The 24,772-nt window shown below is 37.1% G+C and overlaps 1 protein-coding gene across 1 annotated transcript in view; it reads left to right on the plus strand.

Moving 5' to 3' along the window:
- Positions 1-497: 497 nt before the first annotated feature.
- The window catches only part of unc13bb (unc-13 homolog Bb (C. elegans)), a 66,326-nt gene continuing 42,051 nt past the window's right edge, over positions 498-24,772 (plus strand). Inside the window, exons 1-8 of the mRNA XM_087843582.1 lie at positions 498-753; positions 8,645-8,674; positions 15,018-15,117; positions 16,692-16,809; positions 17,620-17,743; positions 23,146-23,219; positions 23,327-23,384; positions 23,648-23,677. Of these exons, the coding sequence (XP_087699708.1) occupies positions 732-753; positions 8,645-8,674; positions 15,018-15,117; positions 16,692-16,809; positions 17,620-17,743; positions 23,146-23,219; positions 23,327-23,384; positions 23,648-23,677 (556 nt within the window). The 5' untranslated portion in view covers positions 498-731. The remainder of the gene's footprint in view (positions 754-8,644; positions 8,675-15,017; positions 15,118-16,691; positions 16,810-17,619; positions 17,744-23,145; positions 23,220-23,326; positions 23,385-23,647; positions 23,678-24,772) is intronic.

Consider the following 24,772-nt stretch of genomic DNA (forward strand, 5'->3'; position numbering starts at 1 on the left):
AAATTTTGTATTTATGGAATAACTTGAAATTCATGAGATTCATTAAAGAATACATTTTTCATATAGCTTATTTTACTGATCCCTACGAAACCTAAAATTTAGAAATCTACAGATATCTCCTCACAGTTTACTTTTTTATGTGTGTGACATGCCCAGAGCAAACACAGCTTAATTACAAAACATCTTTTTTGAATATTTAACGAACAAAGAAACAAAAGGCTAGGTCACTTTGAGTACCTTAAATGAATCTTTCTACTGAGAATCGTTTTATATTGTCTATGGTGAAATACAAAGTTCTGATTGTTTACTTGAATCTGTGCGCGTTACCTGTGTCTTCCGCCAACCTGTCCCTCCCGGCGATTGGACAAATGTCTACATAAGGCTCAGCCCTTTGGCATCCTGATTGGTCGCCTCAGATGCCTGTAACAGGTGTCCCGACCCCGCCTCCTCCCCCTCTCCTGTCTCTTGTCTCTCGGTCTATCCTTCAGCCTGGAAACCTGTGATGAGAGTTTTAATAATGGCGTGGCAGCAGAAAGGGGCAGCTGCTCTCTGCCCAGGTCCGGGACCGGAAAACCACCTGTAAACATCGAAGAGGAATTTATCAGCAATTTTTAAAAAAACAAAATCTGTTTAGTGACTGTTATAATGTTACCTCACAGAGTAAATCTCCGCTGAGAGGTCGCTCTGTAAACTGTGTGAAACTACTGGATTGTCGCTGGAAGCGGTCGGTCATGTCGTTACTGTGCGTCAGAGGTAGGAGCTTTTATCTTTATTTGTACTTCATAAGCGATTTTGTCTTTGTTTGTTTGATGAGTTAGCTGAAGTCATAGTGATAATTCCAGTAACAACTTACAAAACTGGTTTTCTAACAGTAGGCGTTCCTCCTTGGGTAGTATCTGGAAAAAAAGTACCTTTATCCTGACGTGATTTTACGTTTTTAAAAACCAAGACTTTATAATGTTTATCTTTAAAAACTCAACAGAGGTATGTATTTATCATTTATGTTGAAAACAAATCCTTGGGGTCCTCAGTGACAACTGAGGATTTTATAATCGAACTTTTAGTGTCTCGTCTTAATATCATCTCCCAGCATTCGTTTCGTAGGCCTCTACATTGAAAGCCTGTTATGATTCAGGGACCAAGGCTGGGGGAAAAAGAAACCGTGTTTGCTATCAAGGAATCCGTCTTGTCAGAAGAAGGTTGATAACAAGGTTAGTGTTCATTCCATGTTAGCGTGCCGTCTACCAGAAGACTACAGCGAATCAGCTGGAGTGATGGTGGAGAATCCTGCTTTAGAGGCTTTTACAGCAGAAGAGCACATTATGCAATATCCCATTCAGCAACACCCAACTATTTGCTCCACTGCTGCTAAGAGCTCGATTAAAAAAGAAGAAGAAGAAGAAGAAGAAGAAGAAAAAACTACCCCAAACAGAGATAACTGTCCCCCCCTAACTACACAAGCATGCGTATCTGCAATAACACAGCCATCCTCACCAAACTACTTGATATATTTTTTTTGTCTTTACAAAATTTAGTCTTTCAGAAATTAATCTACATTAGTTACTCTTACTGACTGCTTATTAGCACAGAATCCTTCATGGGGGAGTTTAAAAGTTTTGGCATCTGCTATAGAAGTAATGGAGCATTAATAATGCCCACTGATAAGAAACTGGAATAAAAGTCTTTTTCTTCTTTGTAATTCAGTCTTTGAACATGTTTTACCTGAAAACAAATAGGCTTTACTATATTGTTTCTCTGAGTGTATATTCCTGATAGTGTACTGATTAGCTTCCAAGTAATGACGAGAAGCCAATGTCTGTTTACATTAAAAGGCACATTTTCTTTCTTTTTTCCATTTAGTCCACAAATTCTTGTTATCTGGAACTTGTGTGCACGAACCTATGCATGCCCAGACACATCTGTGTTACAAGTGTTGGTTATATGTACATTAAATATAAATCTGTTTAAGTACCAATGTACTTTCTGGTAAAAAAAAAATAATAATATGAATATAGTTAGCCTCAGGAGGTACTGGGACACCTGTGCACCAGTCTGAGAAACACAAGGAATGGTTCAAAAAGAAGCATTTGATCTCACTTGCTTGAAAAAGTTGATCTCAGTGCCTCTGCAAAACCTCTGGAAAGACTGTTCTTCTATTGATTAGTGAAATTAAAGCTAGTAGGAGCTGCAGCCAATAGATTACAGGAAAGGTTAGAGGAAGAGGAAGAAGTAGAGTAGATAGCTTAAAGGGTGCTTGGGCAGAAGCTTTGTGATTAACTAATGTTGTGAGTCATCGTTTGATAGCACAGCTTGACAGTGTTGCCTATTTATTGCTAGTTGAGATGCTTCATCACCATGGCAATGTCTTTATACAATAGATAAGTGGTTGCCCTTACGAGTGAACATGTGGGGGAAACTCTTACTGTGCATCAGGTCAAGGCTGAGTTGACACATGGTTCACGTGGATGACACGATGCTGGAGGACTGGAGGTGCACAGATATTGTGTATGACATTGACATTGCTGATTGATTTAGTTACATGATATTTGTGGTTAATAAGATTTTCTTCATTTCAAGGGCAGATGAAGAATCTGCAAGAGCTTATACATGGCTGTTAAAAGAACGCTTTGTGTGGTGCTCCACTTGAAATGGAAAACATTAATTGAAAAATGAGGACAAAGATGATCATCAAACTGTGGAGTCGCATTCTTAAATGTTGAACATTAAAGCAATTACATTTGCAAATTGCAGGTGGGTTACATTATTTTAATGATTTTTGGATTCAGGTCAAGTCAGATTTGCCCGAGGGCGTTCATTATCTGGACAGGAGGTAAAAGCCTCTATGCTTGTATTCTTGGTGTCAACAAGGATTATGAAAATGGTAGAAACCTCCAGAAAGAGGGATAGATCTCTACTCCAGGCATGTATTAATTAAGTGTATAGAATAGAGCAACATCCCGATTTTCAATTGTGATTAAAAAATTATGCAGAGCAAGAAGCTGTAGCTTGCTCAGACCACCGACACATAGACCTAGAAACTAGTCAGCACCTGACTGGTTCGAGTAGTTGCTGGCAGTCACAGTAAAATTGATTGCCAAATCCCTGTTCATGCAGGCTTAAAGACTGGACAGTAACCAATAGATAAATACTATTCGCTAGTTACAAAATGTGTATACAGTTTTTGCTTTGAAGGCAAAATGTCCCAGTTTTCAGTTTGTTTGACTCTTTCAAGTTTTACTACAGCTTAACAAGAGTTTGCAGACAAGTTTATGTCTTCAGTGCAAACTATGGGCAACCGTGGCAATCTGATGGCAACCAAAGCAGCCACAAGGAGGCCTCTGGTACAGCATAGTCTTTGTGACCAATTTTGCCAGGAACCTTCAGCAACAGCTTGCAACTGTTTCAGGAATACACATTTTCTGAAAAAGCATACACATTTTCAAATATGAGCCAAGTCTGCTTGGCTCATATTTGTCTACAGCCAAGTCAGTTGCTGAGGAGTTATGCTGAGATAATAATTATATAAAGGATGCAATGGAGAGATAATAGTGACTGAACTGGAATCTAAGGGGTTGAGTATAGTAAGCAACCGAGTAGAGGAATTATGAGAGCAAGACAGTGTGTGTGTGTGTGTGAGAGAGAGAGAGAGAGAGCTTAGAGATTGTGGGAGTAATCCCCTTGCCATCTGTTGCTCTCTCTCCTCTTATTACCAGCTCCAAGTGATCAGATCCAACAGTCGACACAAAGCGGAAGTACGCCACTGCTTTGACTCTGGTGTCATTTCCTGTTCCTAACTCCTGCTTTGTGCCTGCCTGCATGTCCTGTTATTTGGTACATCAACATTTTCCTCTTTTCTGTTTTTTCTTTTAAAGTTTAAACATTGTTTCATTATTTACACCTCACCCCTCTATGGATTGTAGGGCAGTCTGTGTATGTAGCAAGTGAAGTTGACTAAATCCTGCAGTGCTTTAAGAAACAGATTACCTGACCTGAATTTAAATGTCGAACCCTCAATTAAAAAATAGCTAAAAATAATTTCTGAACACTGACATTATTTGCTGTTCATTCGTGTTTATACAGAAGAAATAAAGTATAGATACTGTTTGCAGGGGGTTAAAGTCTTTATTTGGCTTATGAACATCATGAGCTGCAACTTCAGAATTAGAGATTTTCTAAAAATGTGTGCCATCTATGAAGTCGTTTTTTGTTTTTCTTTTAAATTATCATCTGGATAACACAGATGGCTACAAATCGCTAACAGTATACAGTTTGTTTGGTTTCTCAGAAAGCTGCAGGATTTTGTGATTTTTAGTCACATTGCAGATGTTTGGAAAGCAAAATGGTTAAAGAAAATTCAGCTATTAAAACTTTGAGCAATACACTAGACACCATCTTATGTGTCACATCAGCTGTGAAATCTAACATGTCAGTGGTCATGGACACAAATTGTCATGCTTTTGCAGGTTAAAGTACCTCAAAGGTCTGCTGTTTGAGGAAACATTTTTCATACTATAAGCACATATTATGTCCATTTAAAAGGGGAGGTATCACCATGGCGACCAAAGCAACAAAGCTTTAAAAGAAGTGGCAACTACTGTATCCCAAACCATGATAACCCAGTAGTTTTATGGTCCCCTACTTAACTATGTTCTTTGTAATGCCTAACCCCAACCAAGTCACTGCAAATGTCTAAACTTAACCAAGCACTGCGTTTTGTTTTTTATTAATAACATCATTAAAAGAATACAAATGTTGTGTGACAATCTATGGCTTGTATAAACTGAACACAAATCTCAAGATGATTTGCTCTGCCAACAACCTCTGACCTTCAAATGCAGACTCTTATTGTGGTTTTGTTTTCATGTCCACAGGAATCACTACATAAGAGATGATTGATGAGAAGTTGTGTTGAGTGACCCAAAATAATGCTGAGAAATTAGTTTTCAGGAACAAAAGTAAACATTACAATTTGTGTCCATAAATGTTAATCAATAAAATAGAGAACAACTTAGAGGTGACTATTTCATGAAGTGTTGTGAAACTGTGTTGCATATGTACCGTCTGCAATAGTGCAGCTGGTGTTAGTTTCAATTTATGAGGTAGGGTTTGTGTCATCATGTCAAATTTGTAAACTGCTGGGGGAAAGAGCTTTGCTTTGCTAAAGAGAAATGATACTGGATAGTACTGGAGTGGGGGGATCTACTTTTATTGAGACATGCGACTGCATTAATATATTTGAAACCAAGTATGATCAAAAGCAAGTAAAATTAACCAAAAAAAAAGAAACCAGTAGGTTTTGAAGAACAGTAGCTAAAGATCAACTACACCCATCAAATTAAGCATGGACAGAAAACGATAAGGATCAGTTTCCACTGCAATCCCCCTCTCTCTGGTTTAATGCCCTTCTGCTCTTTGTTCCACAGTCAAAATTAAGTGATGCAAATGAGAAAAGAAGGCCACAGCCAGCTCATTTGACTTAGTGGAAAAAAGAATCATACTGCTAGCTTCACTGAAGATTTCCACTGTTCCACAATGAGTTATGTAAAAGACAGGAAACACTGGGTGAGGACCAGTGGTCCTTTTATTTTTTTTTATTTTTTTTGCTTTCCATTGTTATCCTAGAAGTAAATTCGGTTAACTCTGTGTCTTTCAGTTTACATTTGTGGCTGCATGTGTTAGGTTTGGTGCATTCCACTTCAGCCTGCATTTTTATTCATTCTAATTGTTACTTCACTATTAGTTTTCTAATATGCAAATATTACTTTGCTGTATTTATATGCATATGGTTCTCTCAATTATTAGAAGACCCAAAAACTTTATACCATTGTTTTAATGCGCACAGAAAAAAACAAGGGATGGTACATGAAAATATGAAAGCGTTATTTGTGCCTCCATCATCCCATTCTGGACATCTGGCAGCTCAGGCCTTAGAGGTTTAGTAGGTTATATGCCTGCACACACAACCCTGCCACTGCAATCACAACTAATCCTCTTCAAATCGCTTCACAATCCCATAAACATTATTGTAAAGATGCATTGAGGGGCTAAAGATGGCAGGTCGACTTATGAACCAAAATCGAGCAGCACGTGGTTCTTCACCATAAGTAATGTCTGGAGGTTTTTGGAAATGGCTGCTGTTATCAGACATTTTTGGTTTATTTTGTATCTTAATACCCATCTGCCCGAGTCCCATTTTTCCTTTGTTTTGTTTTTTTGGGTTAGTTTTTTTTGTTTGTTCACCAGCTGTTAAGATTTGTGATGCAGCTGTCAAGGCTTATGCTTCATGATTATGTAAAAGTTGCAATCCAATAAAATGTATTTGTCACTGCTAATAAAACAGAGGTGCCAGTCTTTAGTATCCCATTTTTCATTGATTTAACTTTGAAGCGTTCTAACTAAAATGATAAAGTTTTTGCAAATATATTTTACTATAACTGAACTGTTATGCATCAGGTTTATCAGTTATAAACTTAGCAAAACTATTAACTATGACACAATAATTTGAATGAAGCTGAAAAATATAAATGATGTAAAGTTGATTTCTTCACATAGTTCTTCTGTTTTGATCAAACTGCACAAGATGATGTGTTTGTAGTCTTCATTTGTTGCACATTGCACCAACTTATGACTTGAATAAGTAATTAATTATAGTTACTAGTTACTAGTTCTTCAAAAAAGTAACTGAGTTACAAGACTCTAAAAGTAATTAATTACTTGAAAAGTAACTATTGCGTTACTTGGCCATTTTTTGCTACTTTTGATTTTACCTCTCCATTTCGCCTTTAAAAACTATTTACTGCCTTTTTTGGTATCATTCTTTTCAGCACAATTTCACGTGTCTGAATTTACAGTTATGTTTTCATTCTGACATACTGTATTAACACAATTGATCTAAAATCAGACAAAAAACATAAAATCCGAGTAGAAAAAGTTATATTTTTTACTGTAACAACCACAAACATGTTTATTGAATCATATTTCATAACTTTAAATGCAAATATAAATTGTCAATTTTAAAATCATATGCACAAGTTTTGCAAACAACAAAGTTATTTGCAGCCATTTATCTTTTATAAAATAACCATTTCAAACTATTTACATAACAATCAGCTGTTCCGCATTAAATTAGATGCCACACAAATTATTTGTGCCACTCCCAAAAATTTTTTTCTGTCCACTATAAAGGAGAACATCACAGCAGGTCTGACAGCAGCAGGTGTATCACTCAACCTGTTTTCTACCTGGAGACAGCAGTCATTGTTCTGACACACAACACAAAACTATCCACAACACTACACACTAACTACATAAGACAACACATTAACTGCACACTACAAACAGGCTAACCATCACAAATTTCTCACATCTCAAAACTCGCTCTCTTTTCTGCTGTCCCTCTCTCTCTCTCGCCGTCACTCCTAACCCCCCCCCCCCCCCCCCCCCCTTCTTCCTAAACAACCAAATATCATGATGCCATATCATTTTTTGATTGGTCAACATGGTACATATTTCCACCAAAACGAACTGGGGTTTTTTTTGTTTGTTTGTTTGGGGTTTTTTTTTGGTTACATGCAGAGAGTGCTTGCTGCGCTGTCCTTAGACTGTAAAACATTGTGAAACTATTCAGGAAAAAACACCGTGTATATATTGTTTATCATGACTCTGGTTTTACGTGGCCTATCCCCACAATTTAAAAACTGGTATATATCACCTTGTTGCTTTGTCATCTTGAAGTGGCCATGTGATTGGGTTACCACGACTACTTTACTCTTCCTCAGTCAAACGGCAGCACTCATGTGATTGTTTTGCCGCCTAGCTCCAGGTGTTTTGCCAAAAAGTGATCGTCTGCCAGAAAGTGATTGCCGTCCGCGGGAGTGCGGCAGCTGCCTCAGGCTGTAGCGTCCAGATTACTTACAGCTACTTCTGTGCAACTGATATAAGATGCGGTAAACTGAAGACAGGTTCAACCGTCTGTTTGTTGAAAAATAGTAACGCGACTGCGCCGCATTCTCTTGTTAGTAACAGTAACGGCGTTGTAATGATAGGAATAGTAATTAGTTAGATTACTCGTTACTGAAAAAAGTAACGCCGTTACTTGTAGCGTCGTTATTCCCATCACTGCTTACTTGTCTGCATAATGAGTAATTTGGTATTCTCAAGTAACATGAGATAATTACTTTATGCACATCTGTGTTTGTATTTCAGACTTGTCTTTTAAAAATAATTAAAAAAAAACAAAGTCTTTTGATTCAACATTGTATTACCATCATTTGACCTACATTGGAGTAGTATATCTCTTTGCTACACTACATAATATACATATTGGAAGTTTTGTGGATGCTAATCAAATGTCAGATGTATTCATTAAAGACAATAAGTTTGAAATAATTTATTTAAATAATTTAAAATTCTATTTACACTGTGCTTTTATACTGTGTTTTAGGTACATAAACACTGGAAAGGGTTAATTTTAGGTCTTTGGTAGGTGAGACCCCTCAGGGGCCTAAGATTTACCTATGTGTCAGTTTTAGTTACGTATTATAGTACGATGTTTATTCTTAAGTTAGTGCAAATTAAATTTATGTAATTGAGCTAATCTTTGTTTTTGTGTGTGTGTGTCTGTGTGTTTCTGTGTGTTGTGCAGTGAAGAAAGCCAAACTCCAGGGACCACCAGGTAAGAACTTTCTTTATTCACAAACTTTATTCCCATTCTCAGGCCATTTTACCTTACATTTTACTAATGTTCATTGTTCACAGCTGGTGAGAGATTTGTATGCTGTGAAACTTGTGGGATTTTTGATTATGTTTATTGGTGTTTTTTTGTTTATAAAAACAAGAATGTCTGAACTGTCATCCATGTTGAACTGTAAATTAACTCAGTTATCCAGTTACCCAATGAGGATGCCCAGAATTCTACACATTTTGATCAAAACACCACTACTTCTGTGAGGTTGCTTTGTGTAGACCTTGTTAAAAAATATGCCATGTGTACTAATTGTCTTATATAGGTTAATCTCTTAAATTCTGGCAAGTCACTACAGGCGCTAGGGTTGATTTTGCGTTACGCAATCCTGGGTCTTTTAGTGTCATGCCATGCAGGTGGACATAGATCAGTGTCCAAATCCCCAGACTCTCCAACTAGGCAAATCCCTCTGGTGTTCAGGCTCTTGTCTACCTTTAAGCCCTGTGACATTTCTGGCAAGAGCAGAGAGGAGCACTAATACAAAGTCAACTTAGCTTTGAATTTGCCATTGATATTTTACTCATTTGATGCCAAAATGACTTCTGTGAAATTTTTTCTAACCCTTTTTGTAAAATTTCTGATCCCTTACAAAATGTGAATTTAAAAAGAAGTATTTTGTAAATCATTAACATCCTAAAGTTAATAAAAAATTTTTAAAAAAGTAATGGAGGGGTAGTATAAGAGTGGGAAACGTTGTTAATACTAAATACCTGTGATACATCTCACAACTAGTTATGTTCATAAGCAACACATGATGGATGTGAATGGGTATCAGAAAAGCATTCCGAAAAAGGCTGAACCTGTTAGAGAAAACTGGAAAAGTGTTCATTATTCTGCAAAGGACAATAGTTTGGGGATTTAAGAATGACTCAGTGTGACATTAAAATAACTTGGGATTTCATCATCAGTACATAATGTCATTGAAAGATTCTAGGAAACAATACAGTATTAGTTTTTGGCTTTGTGTACAAGCCCAAAAATCATTACAGAGTGGCCATAATCTTCTGGTCCTCAGACACTGCTACATTTAAAAAAAAAAGAAGTGATTATCTAGAGGAAGTAACTACATGGACTCGGGACCACTTCAGAAAACTTCTGTCAATTAATGCTATGGTGCATTCACAAATGTAGTTTAAAAACCATCAACAAGAAAGTAAAATATACAAATCAGATCCCAAAACACTCTGTCCCAGTACTGGTTTAAGATCCACTGAGATGGAAAACTGTCATGTGGGTTGACTAGTCCAAGATTGAAATTCTTCCTTGAAATCTTGGACACTGTGCTCTCCAGGCTATTGATAATGGGGGACATCAGTGCACAGCTGAAAAGCTAGCATTTGCCTTCCAGACAGTGTCTTCACTTTCTAATGCTGTGAGTTCAGTTTTTCTAGCCAGCATCAAGTGACTGAAGTTGATGCTTTTTTAAGTTTTTTTTGTTGTATTGTCAGTTTTCAAAGGGCTTTGTAGCATTGAAACTTTGAAGGGATTGTAAGACTTTGCTTGGCTGTCTATGACCTCCTCCCTCTTCCGGGTCATACGACATGTGACACCTGTCTCAGAGCAAACATTAGGTGAATTTCACTTTAGCCAGGTATCTCTCTGAAACAAAATGTAAACACTAGTCACTTTTGTTGTTGGTGGGGTTTTTTTTTTTTAGAGGGCAAAGACGGAAACGAAGGCCTGCGAGAGAGTTCTTAGCTAAGAAACAAAAATAACGAAATAATAAGTTTAGCATTTTCATGTGTTTAAAGATGTCCCTTGTAATGTGTTATGGTGTTAAAGATTTTGTCAAAAAAGTGTATCAAGAGTAGCTTTTAAAAAAATGTCATCAAAGTAAAATTTCCAACTAATCTAAATGAGCTGTTTTCCTTAGGACTTATGAAGTGATATCAGCTCAATAAACTGATGTGAGAGCTTATGAGTAAAGGTGTTTTAGAAAACAGACTTTGAAAATATACAAATAATGAACTAATGTATTTTATTTTATTTTTTTCAGAAAATTTGGTTAAACATAGCCAATGCTGTTTTGCTGTCCTACCTTTTTGGCACCGTAAAGTGTGGCCATGATCCAGTGAGCATGAAATATTTTGTTATGCTGCAAATGCAATGGTTTGTGCTTCAAAACTGCATACCATGATGTGTTGAGCTGCAAATTTTAAGATCAGATTTCAGCATTTTGTTTATGATTATTGCACCATTTTACTTTCCATTTTTGTGTGAATAGCAATAAGGGATAGATTCTGAAAGAACAGGAAGGAATAAGTACTTACTGAACATATTACTTACCAGTTTTCTTACCTCATGATAATTGTACTTGCATAGGGTGACATATGACTTATTGGAAGAGGCCTCAAAGTTTACATAAGGCTGGGCTGGGATTGATGTTTGTATTGTGTCTACACCACACCTGCGCTTGGATGGCTTTTAGGCCTTATTTTGGCACATTTACACACAGGGTTTTGAGAGAATACTATAAAACAGAAGGTGACATTGTTTGAACTAGTTAGCAGTCTATCTATCTATCCACTGTCTTATTATCCACTGATTTGTGGATAATAGCTGTGTGCTGCTAGATGTGTGCTTGCAGAGTCTCTGCTTGGAGTAAAATGGGGAATATATAATTTTAATCACAAGCTTCTCTTTTAACTAAGTAAAAAATAGACTTCCAGGTAATATAATTGCTTGAGAACACTATTTTCCCAAAACTAACTTACTCATGAAGATATTCAAGCAATGGTAGGAAAGTCCTCTGATAAATGTATGTTTTGTGTTGCATGCAATATTGATAAGTGGCCTGATGTTGAAATGCCAGTCTTCCAGTTGCCTGCATTTTCCTGACTAATTTATTACTAAGAAAACTCATCACTAATCAATAATGAATGAAGACGTTTGACTGAGGGTTTACGGTGATTCTCAGAACATCACATGAGCACATTGACTGGCGTGTCTTCACTGTTTTACTGTGTGTGTGTGTGTGTGTGTGTGTGTGTGTGTGTGTGTGTGTGTGTGTGTGTGTGTGTTGGAAACCAAATAATTGTATGCACACATAAGCATGTTTAAATTTGCACCAACATGGTCAACAGATCATGTGTCTATATATGTAAGCAACAGTTTGGGTTAGGCAACTTGACTCAATCAACACTGCAGTTTCTTTCTGCAATGGGCCTACAGAATAAGGGTTTTTCACTATATACAATACATAATCTTATGCATTAATCTTATTAAAAGTTTCATTCTTTTACAGTATCTGGAAATTCTCATTAAATGTGCACACTGATGGTTAAAACTGGTGTAAAGATTCTTGAGGCAGACACTGATTTTAAGATTTTAAAATCAGTGATTTTAAGAAGATTTTTAGAATTGAATAAATATAACTGTCTCATAAACACATTGAAAAACAAGCAAACTTGATATGAAACTGTCTTAAACAGTATATTTGGCTAGTGACTAATATGTGTCTTATCTTTACTGCACTTCCCATGTCTTAATAGCCTGTAAGTACATGTAAGACATATATTTGCAATAATTTAAAGATTATTTATCTAACTATTGTGCTGAGATTACTGTAGAGATATCCATAATTTCTTTTTAAATAATTGCATATTGACTGAAATGTTGATTTCCATTAGATTTTTGTGATCCTCATACTATACAGTAACCATATAAAACATATCTCTTATGTAGGGTAAGGCACTGATGTGCAGGTGGATACCTTGCTTCTGAATACAATAAAGATCTCTAATGGAGTTAGCAAGAAAAAAAAGAAATAAAAACACTTTTCAGCATACTGGATTTTGAAATCTGTGTGGAGTTAAATCTGTATTTACCAAGCTGCTTGTCATAACAAGTTACAAAGAAAGACACTGTAGACATAAAATGTGACCACTTAGGAAATGTACCTTCGGTTTTATCTTGAGAATTTGTGTTTGCTAAACTTTGTTTTTCTCATATAGCAGTTATAGCCCAGTTATTGCCTAGCAGATTTGACCGGTGACAAATAAGTTTGTCTTTTCTTTATTGCACTTCCCATTACTTACGTAGTACTTACGCTTACATGCACTATCATATATTTGCACTAAGCTAATTATTACATGTGTATGATGTGTTTTATAATAGTGGTATTTTTGACTGAAATTTCAGTTTTCATTTAATGTTTGTTGTCCTCAAACTATACAATACAAACATAAGACTAGTCCATTATATTAGTGAGACATTGCTATGCAAGTGGATACTTTTTTTCCCTCTTTTTTCCCTCCAGTCAGTTATTACTTCTTCCTCCTCAACAGTGTCAGCCACATCAAGGAAAACGCCTGGTGTAAAGGTCCGGCAACCACTAAGTGGCTCTTATCTAATCCATACATCCTCTTGCCTTATCTCGTCTCTGCTATTCATGGGAGCTGGCCCAAGTGTGGCACAAGGCATGGAATATCTAATTAGGGAAAAGCTTCAGCATCCCCGAGGCAACTTTAATACTGTGTGTGTTCTGTTGCTACTGTTTTCACAGGACACTAATTAGGTCTGTGTCCTGTCAGTCCTGGTTCACAGTCTCAGTGTCACTTCAGGGATTCTGCGCTTTAAGTACACTGTTTCAGTTTGCAGTCTTAAGTATCTATTTATGTTCTGTGTCACTTGTATGAATCCACCTGTGTCAACTGCTGGCAGTCCTATTATGTCAAGGAGTTGATTTTACTTATCTGGCTGCTATGTTAAATGCTAGTGTAGGGTAAATGTTTCGGTTTGTTGCTGGAGGAACCAGGGTAATCTTTGTTTAGTGTGGTCATGTGACTGGTCTATACAGGAACAGCTGATCTCTTGCTTTTGTTTCCCATAGACCGAAGAGGGTCATTTGTGTGTGTTTGCAGTGCCTGCTTGCACTGTTGGCTGTCCATATCAGGGAGCCACCATTCAGAAAATCAGAAACTCAGAACCATAAACGTGCTGTCAGTTTATGGAAAACATATTGATATTAATATAGTTGTATATTTTTTGCTAAAAACTTCAAGATGATATCCATCCAGCTGTATGTTGTTAAATGTTAATATAATTTTCTGCTTGATAGTCTTGTCATTTTGTTGGCGTGAGCATTTATACCTTGCTACTTGTGCTACTCTAATTGACGTGGGGAAACATTGTTTATACGAAGGTGTGCTTTTAATATCTTGAATCAGATGATTGTGAGCTATTTCCTGAGTAGTATTCCATGACATATGATAAAATATATTTTATTTATCAGTCAGAAACAGACATCCTTTTTCCTTTCCCTTTCAGTCCTCCTCCCACTCAGCTTTTGTGTCCATGTGGGGGGGTTGAGTTTTAGCGAGGACCACCAGTTGTGCAGGACTGGTAACTACATGAGGAAAAATGAGCACATCAACAGACACGTGTTGATGCCCCCAACCCCACAGTAGGAAATGAAAAGCTGGTAGTTTTAGCACGGGTTGCCTAATCCCTCATCCATCCACCCTCCCCTTCAGCACTGACCGCTGAAGCATACAGTTGTTGAGAATCAGCTGTCCAGCACTACTGGCGGAAGGAAGTTGACTGAGATAACTGGGTGTGGAAGTTGTATACACACACACAGACATTTGAGTCAATGTTTCAGTGGTTTTGACAGGCAGTAGACTCCTAGCAGGGCTCAATTTTTGTGTGTAGGTCACACTGTCAACTGTTGCGTCAAATGTTAAAAATGCAACTAAACCAACTATATTCTATGTATTGATGATATTAGGGCTGACAGAGACCTTTTCTGTAATAGTAACAGGTCAGTAGGGACTTCAGCTTTATTACATCATGAGCAGGCATGCTTCCTTTACAACGTGTATTTTTTAGAGGACAAGCGTATTTTAAAAAACAGCTGCACTTCATAGTGGACTGGAGACGTACCATGTATTTGTACATCCTGTAGTACTATGTGCTGTGAGGGTTTGGCTCTCATTGGAGATTAACAGGGTTGATTTGCTGGCCTGGCCTGGCTTTGGCTTGATATAGTCGGGGGAGGAGACTTATCTGCTTTTACTCTCACTGATAGTCCTGATGTCTTTTTTTTTTTTTTTTTCCTCCTACAGAAAACAGAGGTAGAGCTGGCATGGTAGTTCAAACATCACTTCTGTTGTTCTATCTAATAGTAGACTGTCCAGAGTCTTACTATGCTATGTGTCTTCATCACTGCTTAATGAATCCCATATATTTCTGTTAACTCACCTCCATATGCTCTCAATGCATTGCTGCCTCCTCATTATAATTAAATCGTAATCTGCCTTTTCCTCTGTTTCAGATAAGTTCAACACCTATGTGACACTGAAGGTGCAAAATGTTAAAAGCACAACTATCACTGTGCGTGGGGACCAGCCCTGCTGGGAGCAAGATTTCATGTTGTAAGTCAATCTGAAATACAGAAGCAAATACAGAAACACACCATTTATCATGGGGAACAAAATCAAACATTAATACATAAAAAACCACACACTCTGCAACTCTGGGATAGAAACAACACATCCACACTTTTATCTCTCCAAGCTACTCATCCGAATGCTTAAAAGCTGCAGTTTTTCATCTACTCCATTCAGTTTAAGACAGTATATCGTAAAACAGCTGTTGGTCATTTCCTCCTTATAATTTATTGATTTAATTTCCCCATTTTCCTTTCCCAGTGAAATGTATCTATGGTGACACAAAAGGCAACACTTTGTTGCATGCACACCATTGTTTGTCTTTTGTGAACTCCCTCTTTTGGGACAGTGTTTGTTTTTCCAGGCCCCCTTCCTCCAACTGTCCATTCATGCTTTGTCACTAGGTGTAATTCCAGGTTATTCATCAGGCTTTCCAGCAAATTCTGAGCACCATCTGTTACAGCGACCCAGCTTAAATTTAAGCAGAAAATGGGAACTTTACAATTTCAAACTTTGTATCTTAGTACCTACCATGCAATTATTTTTTTTTTAGGATTTTTATGTTACATTTTAAATATATTGTCTAAAAACATCATCTGAACAAAAGAAATGAGTAAGTAGTGGTTGTCTCAGTTTTGGAAATTAATAATTGCAATTGTTCATTCAGTTGCACCTTCTCTTAATTTAACAAGTCAAAAACATTTTTTTACATTTTCTTATGTTTTGTTTTTTGTTTTTGTTTTTTTGGCCTTTTAGCACCTGACTATCAGATTTGTTAAGGTCAGTAACATTACTCCATATAGGCTATGGGCCTGCATGCGCCAAGACAATAGCCCATGAAATATAAAATGACAGATTGCAATTTATTAGCAATTTTGGCTTTACCACTTTATTTTGCATGTTTAAAAAGACAGGGATAATGCAAAACGTTAAAATAAAAGGTGGCACAACTGGAAAAGATAATCTAAACAGCAACCTGAACAACAATAAATCTCCCAGTTAAAATTAGCCCCAGTTAAATACCTTGCTATATGTATTTATTCTCTTTTTCAATGAGCAAATGATTTAGGAGGCCTTTATCTCTGCACCTGAGCTCTCTGGACCCCACCACCCTCACCCTCACCCCCACCCTTGCTCTTTTTTTAATTATCTTTTCTCTGATCTTGTTTTTGTTTGGTCCGTCAGTAGTTGTAAAGTGGCACAGATGAGAATATGCAAATGCCCTTGGTGTATGGCTGCTTTTAAAATTCATGTGCCATTTTAATACTGTCATCAAGCTGTTTCTGAGCCCTTTGAATAGCATGTTGAATGACAAAACAAGGCTGGAAATGATTATGACAGCTAATACAGGACAAAATGAGGAAGTAGCTTTTGTAGCTAAAGCAATGGTAGCTCCTGATAGCAATCCTTTAGAAATTTCTGGTTTAATTTTTTTTTTTTTTTTTTTTCCATTTGAAAAAATTCTGATAACAAAGTTACATTACAACACAGTTATTGTTTCATTCTTTTATTCAGTGACATTTTATCATCATCATCATTTGTTACTTGAATTTCCACAGTGAGATCAACCGGCTGGACCTCGGCCTCATTGTTGAGGTGTGGAACAAAGGTCTCATCTGGGACACCATGGTGGGGACTGCATGGATTCCATTAAAAAGTATCCGACAATCAGAGGAGGTCAGAACTTACACCCACACAAAAAGTCAAGTACAAGAGAATTTTAGTCCAGACGTTTGAGGTGGAATAAAGCCACTTGAAATCCAACCATTAGAAGTAACAAGATACAGCATTTAACTTCATCAATCAATAGATGTTAAATTAGTAAAATTAACAAAAGACAAAACAAAAGTTTGTACCTTTACATAAATATTGCTCAGTCTTTTTGCATTTTTCTCTAGAAAGAGATATGTAAGTAATTCCAGTTGGCACATCAAAGATGTGAAATGATGATCTCATAAAAGGGACGCTTTGAATTTTTAGTCGTACTAAAAATTCAAATGCTACAATAAGTAAATGCAAGCACCTGTGTGTTGGTTATATTCTGTTCATAAATTACTTGTTAGTTTAAAAAGTAATGTAATACTGGATTCCTAAACCTAAGGTAAAGTAATATAGAAATTTCAAGTATAAAGGCAGTTTCAAATAAAATAAACATTTTAAAATGATGATTACACAATGATTACAGTTACAGGATGATTGGAAATCAAAAAGTTAAAAATGTATTTTTTACATACAAAAAAGTAGTTTATACAAAAATGTTTCTTGTTTGACCCACATAATACTAAGAAAATGAACTTTGAATTTTTCACAAGATTGAACATACTTCATTATAAATGCTGCTTGGCTTCACTATTTGAGCTACAAATAGTAAAAACGCAGGCAATAAAACTGCCTTAAATCCATATTAAAAGAATCAGTGGCAAACTGAAGAATACATGCAAAGGCATTGTCTGTGTAAATAAATGGATGTGTTTAATTTAATTTCAGGAGGGCTCAGGTGAGTGGCTTTTCCTGGATGCAGAGATCCTGATGAAAGCTGATGAGATATATGGCACGAAGAACCCGACGCCTCATCGAGTCCTGCTGGATACTCGTTTCGAACTGCCTTTTGGTGAGATTAAAGCTGAAACCATTTTAGCTGCACAATAGACTTCCAGAGTCTAAGACATACAGTTGTTCAGTTGATTGAACCACACTTGTAAATACCGTTAAAGCTCTTATGTAAGATGTTTTGTAATAGATACATTAGTGATTCTGGTTGCCTTAGGGTGAATCAAACCTTGATCTGGAGAGTTACTCAAAGGTCACAAATGTTTCCTGCTGAAATGTCAGGAACCAAAAAAAAAAAAGTGTCGAGCCTGGAGCAGTGTGTAACATCATAGCCTGGTATCCACTGGTCTTGTGCAGACATATGGTACCTAGTAGTAATTTCTTTTGAACAGAAAATCTAATGGCTAAACAGTTGAGTCCACAATTGTTGAACAAAGATTCATAATTTTTGCATAGTTTTGCACCACTACAGTGGATTTTAAATCAAATAATCATTGAATTTAAGACTTTCAACATTAACTCAATGATATTTACAAAAAGAAATTATGAACTGTTTAATCACATTAATTTTTAAATAAAGTCCCCTATTTTCAGAACAACCTGGTTTACACAAGATAAATATAAGGTCACATCATAACATTCTCCCTTTGTGCGGAGTCGAGCAGGATTTTATGGCTAGAAGCAGTCCAGATATTTGTCTTAGATATTTGCCTGATGGTGTAACATCCCGTATCTGGTGCCTTTGAGAATGAGACGCCTGTTTCTGTCCTGCATAAGCTGAGGTCACTAATTCAACAATAGCAGACCTTCCTTTATTAATTTAGGTTCCGTAAATATAATTTTGTCTTTGCCAGGTTGTCCTGTTGTGGGCAACAGGATTTAGGAACCATTAGAAATATCCAAAAGCATTTCTAACATGAGAAAGAGGAATATATGACTTGGGTCCATTAGCCACTTAATCAGTGTTTTCTAGAATGATCCATGTCAGAATATGAATACAGATTTCATTAAAGGTGTATTTATTTATTTGGCTACATAGGGGCAGAAAATCTGGTAGAGTGGTAGATCACAGACTGTGTGTAAAAGATAGACAGCCACTATAATTCCAGCTACTGATTTCTGGACTAGCCAGAGGTTGACAAGAGTGTTAAGTTCTTAGTTAATTCGAGATGGGACTGTATAGGTGCATTTCACAGAATCGGTTGATGCTGATAATGTTGGAATTTCCCTTACCTTTATTTGCTCTCAAAGGTACCAACACAACAAGGTCCAGATCAGTTTACACACATACTGGATTAAAAATCAGTGGCACCAGGTCTTATGACTTAAGAAATGTAGAAAATTTGGTTCGAATCACTGTCAGTATTAGTGGGTATGTTTAAAAAATCGATTTCCCGATTCAAATCGATTTTAGTTTGAATAATCTTGCTGTTTTGCTTCCACCACAATAAAATCACACTTCCTGCACAGCTCTTTCTCTCTCTCAGTGTACTTCAAGAACAGTTTCCCATGTTAAATCTGTGTTTTAGATCTCTGCATTATTCGCTTGCTTAGTACGCACCAGTCTACCGTTGTGTTCAGCGCTGTCGCCATCACTGCTTTTCTTTTTTCTTTTTTTTTTTTCCACAAATGACCTCCGACAAGAAAGCCTCATTTCTGCTGTTCAATATCAAAGAAATACAAATTATGCCAAATTGCAAAACACTTAGCTGTGTCTCTAATAAAAACCTTTGTAACTTCGCTCTGCTTCACCTCAGCAGCATCAGGTCATGTTCATATGTTGATTTATGGTTTTCTTCAGTTTTTGATCTACTGTAGAATATTTTTAAGGTGGTTATCTGCTATAAAAAGCCAGGCCAGGAAAATCTCCTTCACGTTTTTCTGCATTTTATCCTCAGTTACTTTGACACAAAGGAATCTGCTGTGATGATTAAACCTCTAATGAAGTCTCACAAGTTTCAGCTTTGTTTTTATACATAGATGTAAATTATGGATATGTACTGATAATTGATCAGAATTATAATACTTCCGATTGTCTGAGTCAAAATCGAATCGAATTGGAACTTTGTGAATCGGAACTTAATCGATTATAAAAATCAAAATCGATACCCCGCCCTAGTCAGTATGTCCAGGGGATATCAGGAAAGAGCTGGAACAGTGAGTGTCTGCAGCCATCTATAAAACATGGTGGAGGATCTGTAATTTTTGAAGTTATATCTCAGGCAGTGTTATTGGAGATCTGTTGTAAAGCAATGAAATTTTAAATTCAGAAAAGGGCGATCAGATATTGATTCACTATATAATAACATCTGGAAAGAATCTAATTGGTAGTGGCTTTGTTTTATAGCATTAAAATGATCCCAAACACACTGGCAGGGCAGTTAAAGCATAGCTGGGTAAAAAAAAAAAGAAGTAGTACACACTATAGAATGCTAGTCAGGGATCAACAGGCCTTAACATTATTGAAGAGGTATGGGATCAAAGAACTGTCCAAAAAGCTACCATCATCCAAAGAAGAGCTTTAGATGTCCTTCAGGATGTCTGGGGAACAATTCCTGAACACTACTTAAAGAAAGTACAAGAAAGATTGCCTAAGAAAGTCCAGGCTGTGTGAAAGGATAAAGGTAGTCAAGACAATATTGACTTTTAAGCTCATTACATTTAGAAACTCTGTTTCTGTCTTGTATACTGTATTTCATTTATGTTTCCACATATTTCAATAAATGGTTGCGCCTTTATATAATTTTTCTCAGCAAAATGAGGAAATGAGGGTTGACTCAAGACTACAATACTGTAGATGAAATATGAACTGTAGTTCAGCTTGGTGTTTGCAGTCATCTATAAATAAAGACTAAATATACTGACATTTGGTGCTTGCTAGGAATCAAAAACAGCTAAATTTACCTGATATTGGCAAGTTTTTCAATATTAAAGTTTGATTCACATTTAAAAGTATTAGTTAATTAGTAGGGGTGCAACGATACAACAAAATTCACGGTTCGGTTCGATACTTTGGTGTCACGGTTCGATATTTTTTCGATACAAAAAAGATGTTCATGCCTTTTTATTAATTTGTCATTTATTAAATTTTCACGGCACATTCTGCACCACATCTCTGTGCGTTCATCATTTGTTTGAAGCCAGCTCACCTCCTGCAACCACTTTTCCGAGAATACGTGCTTCTTTTGTGGTTCGGACTCCTTCTGACATTTCTTTGGAGGTGGAGGAACATCACAGTAATTGTTTAAAGGAGCTTCTTCGACATCTTTAAAAGTTCTAAACAAATGTCTGTCCTCTTCCTTAAAATCTTATGTACGCAAACACGCGTTGCAACTTCTTATCTTGTGCGGGTTTTTATTTTGACAGCGAATGCGCACCTGCGGACCACTTATGTGCAGCCCTGGTTATTTAGCTCGTCATATTGCAGCCACAGAAATTCTTTTGTCCATGAAACCATAAAGCTGCACTTTCTTTTTGCCTTATAGTCTGATTTGTCATAACCTTTCCGTTTTGTCACTTCTTCACCCTGACCTGTCTTATTTGGCTCAGCAGAACTAAAATATATATCCTGCTGCTTTTACACACGCACTAACATAACGCTCAGCGATTCTCTGCGCGATCAACCTCTCACATGTTTAAGCTGCGGGAGATTTCACTTGTCATGTTTGCATAGTAAGCTAACGATTGATAAGACGATGTCAGAGGAATTGGTGCGCAAATTATCATCACTCACCAATCAGTGCTGTCGCTCTCTATACACAGTTCACGCGATTGCAAAGTGAAAGCAAAAAACAAGCGCAAATTCAAACACGATTTCAGTATGTCACATATTGACAGTGGCCGATGCCAATGACATAATTACCCAGCTACATTTCCGAAAGAATGCAAAAGCATTGACATATATTTTTCCTTCCTACGATAGGCCGACGGGCAGGGCAGAGATAGATTTTGGTAGCCCGACTGGAAAAAAGCCCCAGGACGTCGGGCTAGCGATTTTGTGAGCCCTGTATCTGATTGAGGAATCACTCATCTTTGGAAAAGAGAGTTTATTATGGAGAAATGTCTCTTTCCAAAATAAAAGCTATACTATACGCTTCTTCTGGGCTATATTCTCAGCAGCATATTAAACATATCAGGTCCCCATAAGGAGAATCATGTGCTAACGGCTGTCTAAATGACTCGGGTAAAGTTTGTAGCATGCGTGCTTGTTTTTGTCTGCTTCCACTTGTCTTTGCACTAGGATGATGTCGGAGTAAATGTGCAGTCATATTGGTTGTGTTCCCACTAGTGCTGTCAGCGTTAATCTGAAATGACGTTAAGGTCACAACACGGCAAATCTCCGTTAACGAGCTACCGCGGATCGCCTCATGAGTGGGGCTGGAAGACGTCAACACATTAACGAGCTAACTGCGCTAACACACTAGTTCCCACCAATTGAGCATTGCTGGCACATCCAACATACTGTTTTACTTTTGTCCATGACACGCTTACCTTCAGGGTCATACGTCACATGAAAACCAAAATAGTTCCAAACGCCAGATCTGAATGAGGGTGGGGGAGGTTCAATTTGCCATGTTGCAACGAGCTTAGCTTCTGTCTCGCTAGCTTGCCCTGCGCTCAGTGAATCTGTGTTCGACTACTCCGCCTAGGCTGCACTGTCGAGCGCAGATCCACTGAGCGCTCAACACAGACAGCATCGTCAGAAGGAAAGTTGATAAAATAAATTAAAAATGTTGTATCGTTCGATACATATGCGTACCGAACCGAAAGCACTGTATCGAACGGTTCAATATCGATACGAGTATCGTTGCACCCCTATTAATTAGTTATTGTATGGTGAAGTGTCCTTTGTGCTCCCACCACCTTTTTGTACTTGACCACTACACTATTTTAGTACCGCACTGCATGTAATGCTTAAGCCTTGTAATCAAAAGGCATCAGAGTTGAAGCAGAGTATCCACTGTGTGGGAGAGAGCCTCTTCCTCTGTATTAAGAGGAGCCCTTTTAAGGTTGCAGGAGCCCATCATGACTCTGCGCTTCCAAAGCCATTCATTAAAGCCGTGGGTTTGTGGTGTCTTTGAAGCCCCAGCCTTTGTGTTGTGTGTGGCCTTTAATGTGCATCTGTCTACAGTGCAGTGCAGATCCCCCTTTCAAGTACGACTAGTCTACCAGGCATCATATCAAACAGTAAATGTAGAGTAATTATTTTGTATGTTTCACTTAAAAGTTATCTTTTGATTTTTTGTGTATTTGAAATTCAATGTTGTATTATAATTTTTCAGGAAACCTGTAACTTGCCACACTGTACACTTGACATTTATTTTGTATGTTACTGCTAACTTACTATTTTCTTCATTTCCAAACAGCTCATAAAAAATTGAACAGACATAAAATGTATTATGACAGCATACTGGTAAATGAAGCTTGAAGTTTATATTTGCTGCCTGCATATTTTTGTACCAGATATCCCGGATGATGAGGCACAGTATTGGACTGGCAAACTGGAGCGCATCAACAGAATGGGAATCCATGATGAGGTAAAATACAGTTTTTACCAGAAAGTTTTAATATAAAATGAAGTTTATTATTCCAGTCAATAAAGAATTTTATTATATGCACATTTTACACTCTCTGTCCTCTCTAGTACTCTCTTCAGGAAGATGTTCAGAGTCACCCATTGCCATTTGCGGCTTCCCAGTGCTGTGAGTACCTGAATGTGTTGTACTTTTAACCTCTAGATGGAGCCAGTTTTCTATCTTTCTGGATCTGACTCATTTGTCTTGTTACTTCTATTTTATTCTTTTTCTTTTAAATCTCTTGTGACAATTTATGTGTTTGTTTGCCACTTATGGGGCTCCCTCATTGTCCAATTATTACAACACAGGAGCACTTAAGTCTTCTTTGTTTACACAATCCCCGACTCCTCTGACTTGCCTCTCACTTGTTAAATCTGCACTTTTACCAGGCAACTATTTCGGATGGGCTGATTCACTGAGTATGTAACACACTTTGATGAAATTCTCCCCCTTGGCCAATCCTCATTCCCCTTCTGCATGTCATAAAGCCCCATGTCCCCCTTGTAACACGTAAACCATAAGGTTCCCATTCAATTAATTCACATTACTTAATTTTATTTTTCTTTCCTCACTGCATTCATTGATTACCTTTTGACATTTTCTCCCATCATGCTCTTGCTGTTTTCTACAATATGCCCTGTGCTGATGTTAGAAGGTTTTTTTTAAAACACATATATCATTTATTATTATTATATTGTGTACATTCCAGAAAACATAACAAATATTGCTAGAAGTCTGACTAACAATGGAAGCCCCTATTACGTGTTTAATGTAGGGAATTGCAGTTCCTTCACAGAGATGACAGGTGGCAGTCTTTGCTAAATATTTATGAATCACTTCTTATGACTTTATCACTTTGAAACGACAAACCCCAGCCTAGCTATCTCCCTAGCCAATACTAGCCTTATGGTTAGCTTTTGGTAGACGTTGTCTTTGAACTGGTAAGGTCAGTTTCAAGAAGTGGTGTATTTTGGTGCTTTCCTATATGAAGTTATACAAATTATTATGAAGCTGTGTGGGGTGAACACCTACAAACTGTCTTCTTCTCTCTAATTCAACACAAGGTTGCCCCTTTGTAAAGTGATTATTTTATGTTTTTGTGTAGAAATATAGAGGCTTAACTGGGCTATCAAAAAATAAAGTTCACAATCTTTACTTTTCTTATAGAAAATTATTCTGTAGATGAATCTATGGGATCATACAGCTAGAGAGGTGAAGAACAGCTCTTTGCCTTACATTTTGCACAAGTGCTTGCGTGTACAGCACTTTATTTTCTTAGTGGGGCAACAAACAGTGCAAGCAGTGATGTAATGGTTTGATATATTCATGACTATGAATTTCCCAGGCTACATGTGCACAGGTGGGAGTTTTATTTAAGTAAAGCCACATGAGGCAAATTGTTTTGTTAGAAACTTTGTCTTGTGTTGCAGTGTAACCCTGTTAGTGATAACCAATTATTTTAGTATGTTATAAACAAAAATCAGCATCACAAAAAAATAATATTTTTGCTATAA

Source organism: Neolamprologus brichardi, chromosome 7 (assembly GCF_056152115.1).
Source record: "Neolamprologus brichardi isolate AB-2024 chromosome 7, ASM5615211v1, whole genome shotgun sequence".
NCBI lineage: Eukaryota > Metazoa > Chordata > Actinopteri > Cichliformes > Cichlidae > Neolamprologus > Neolamprologus brichardi.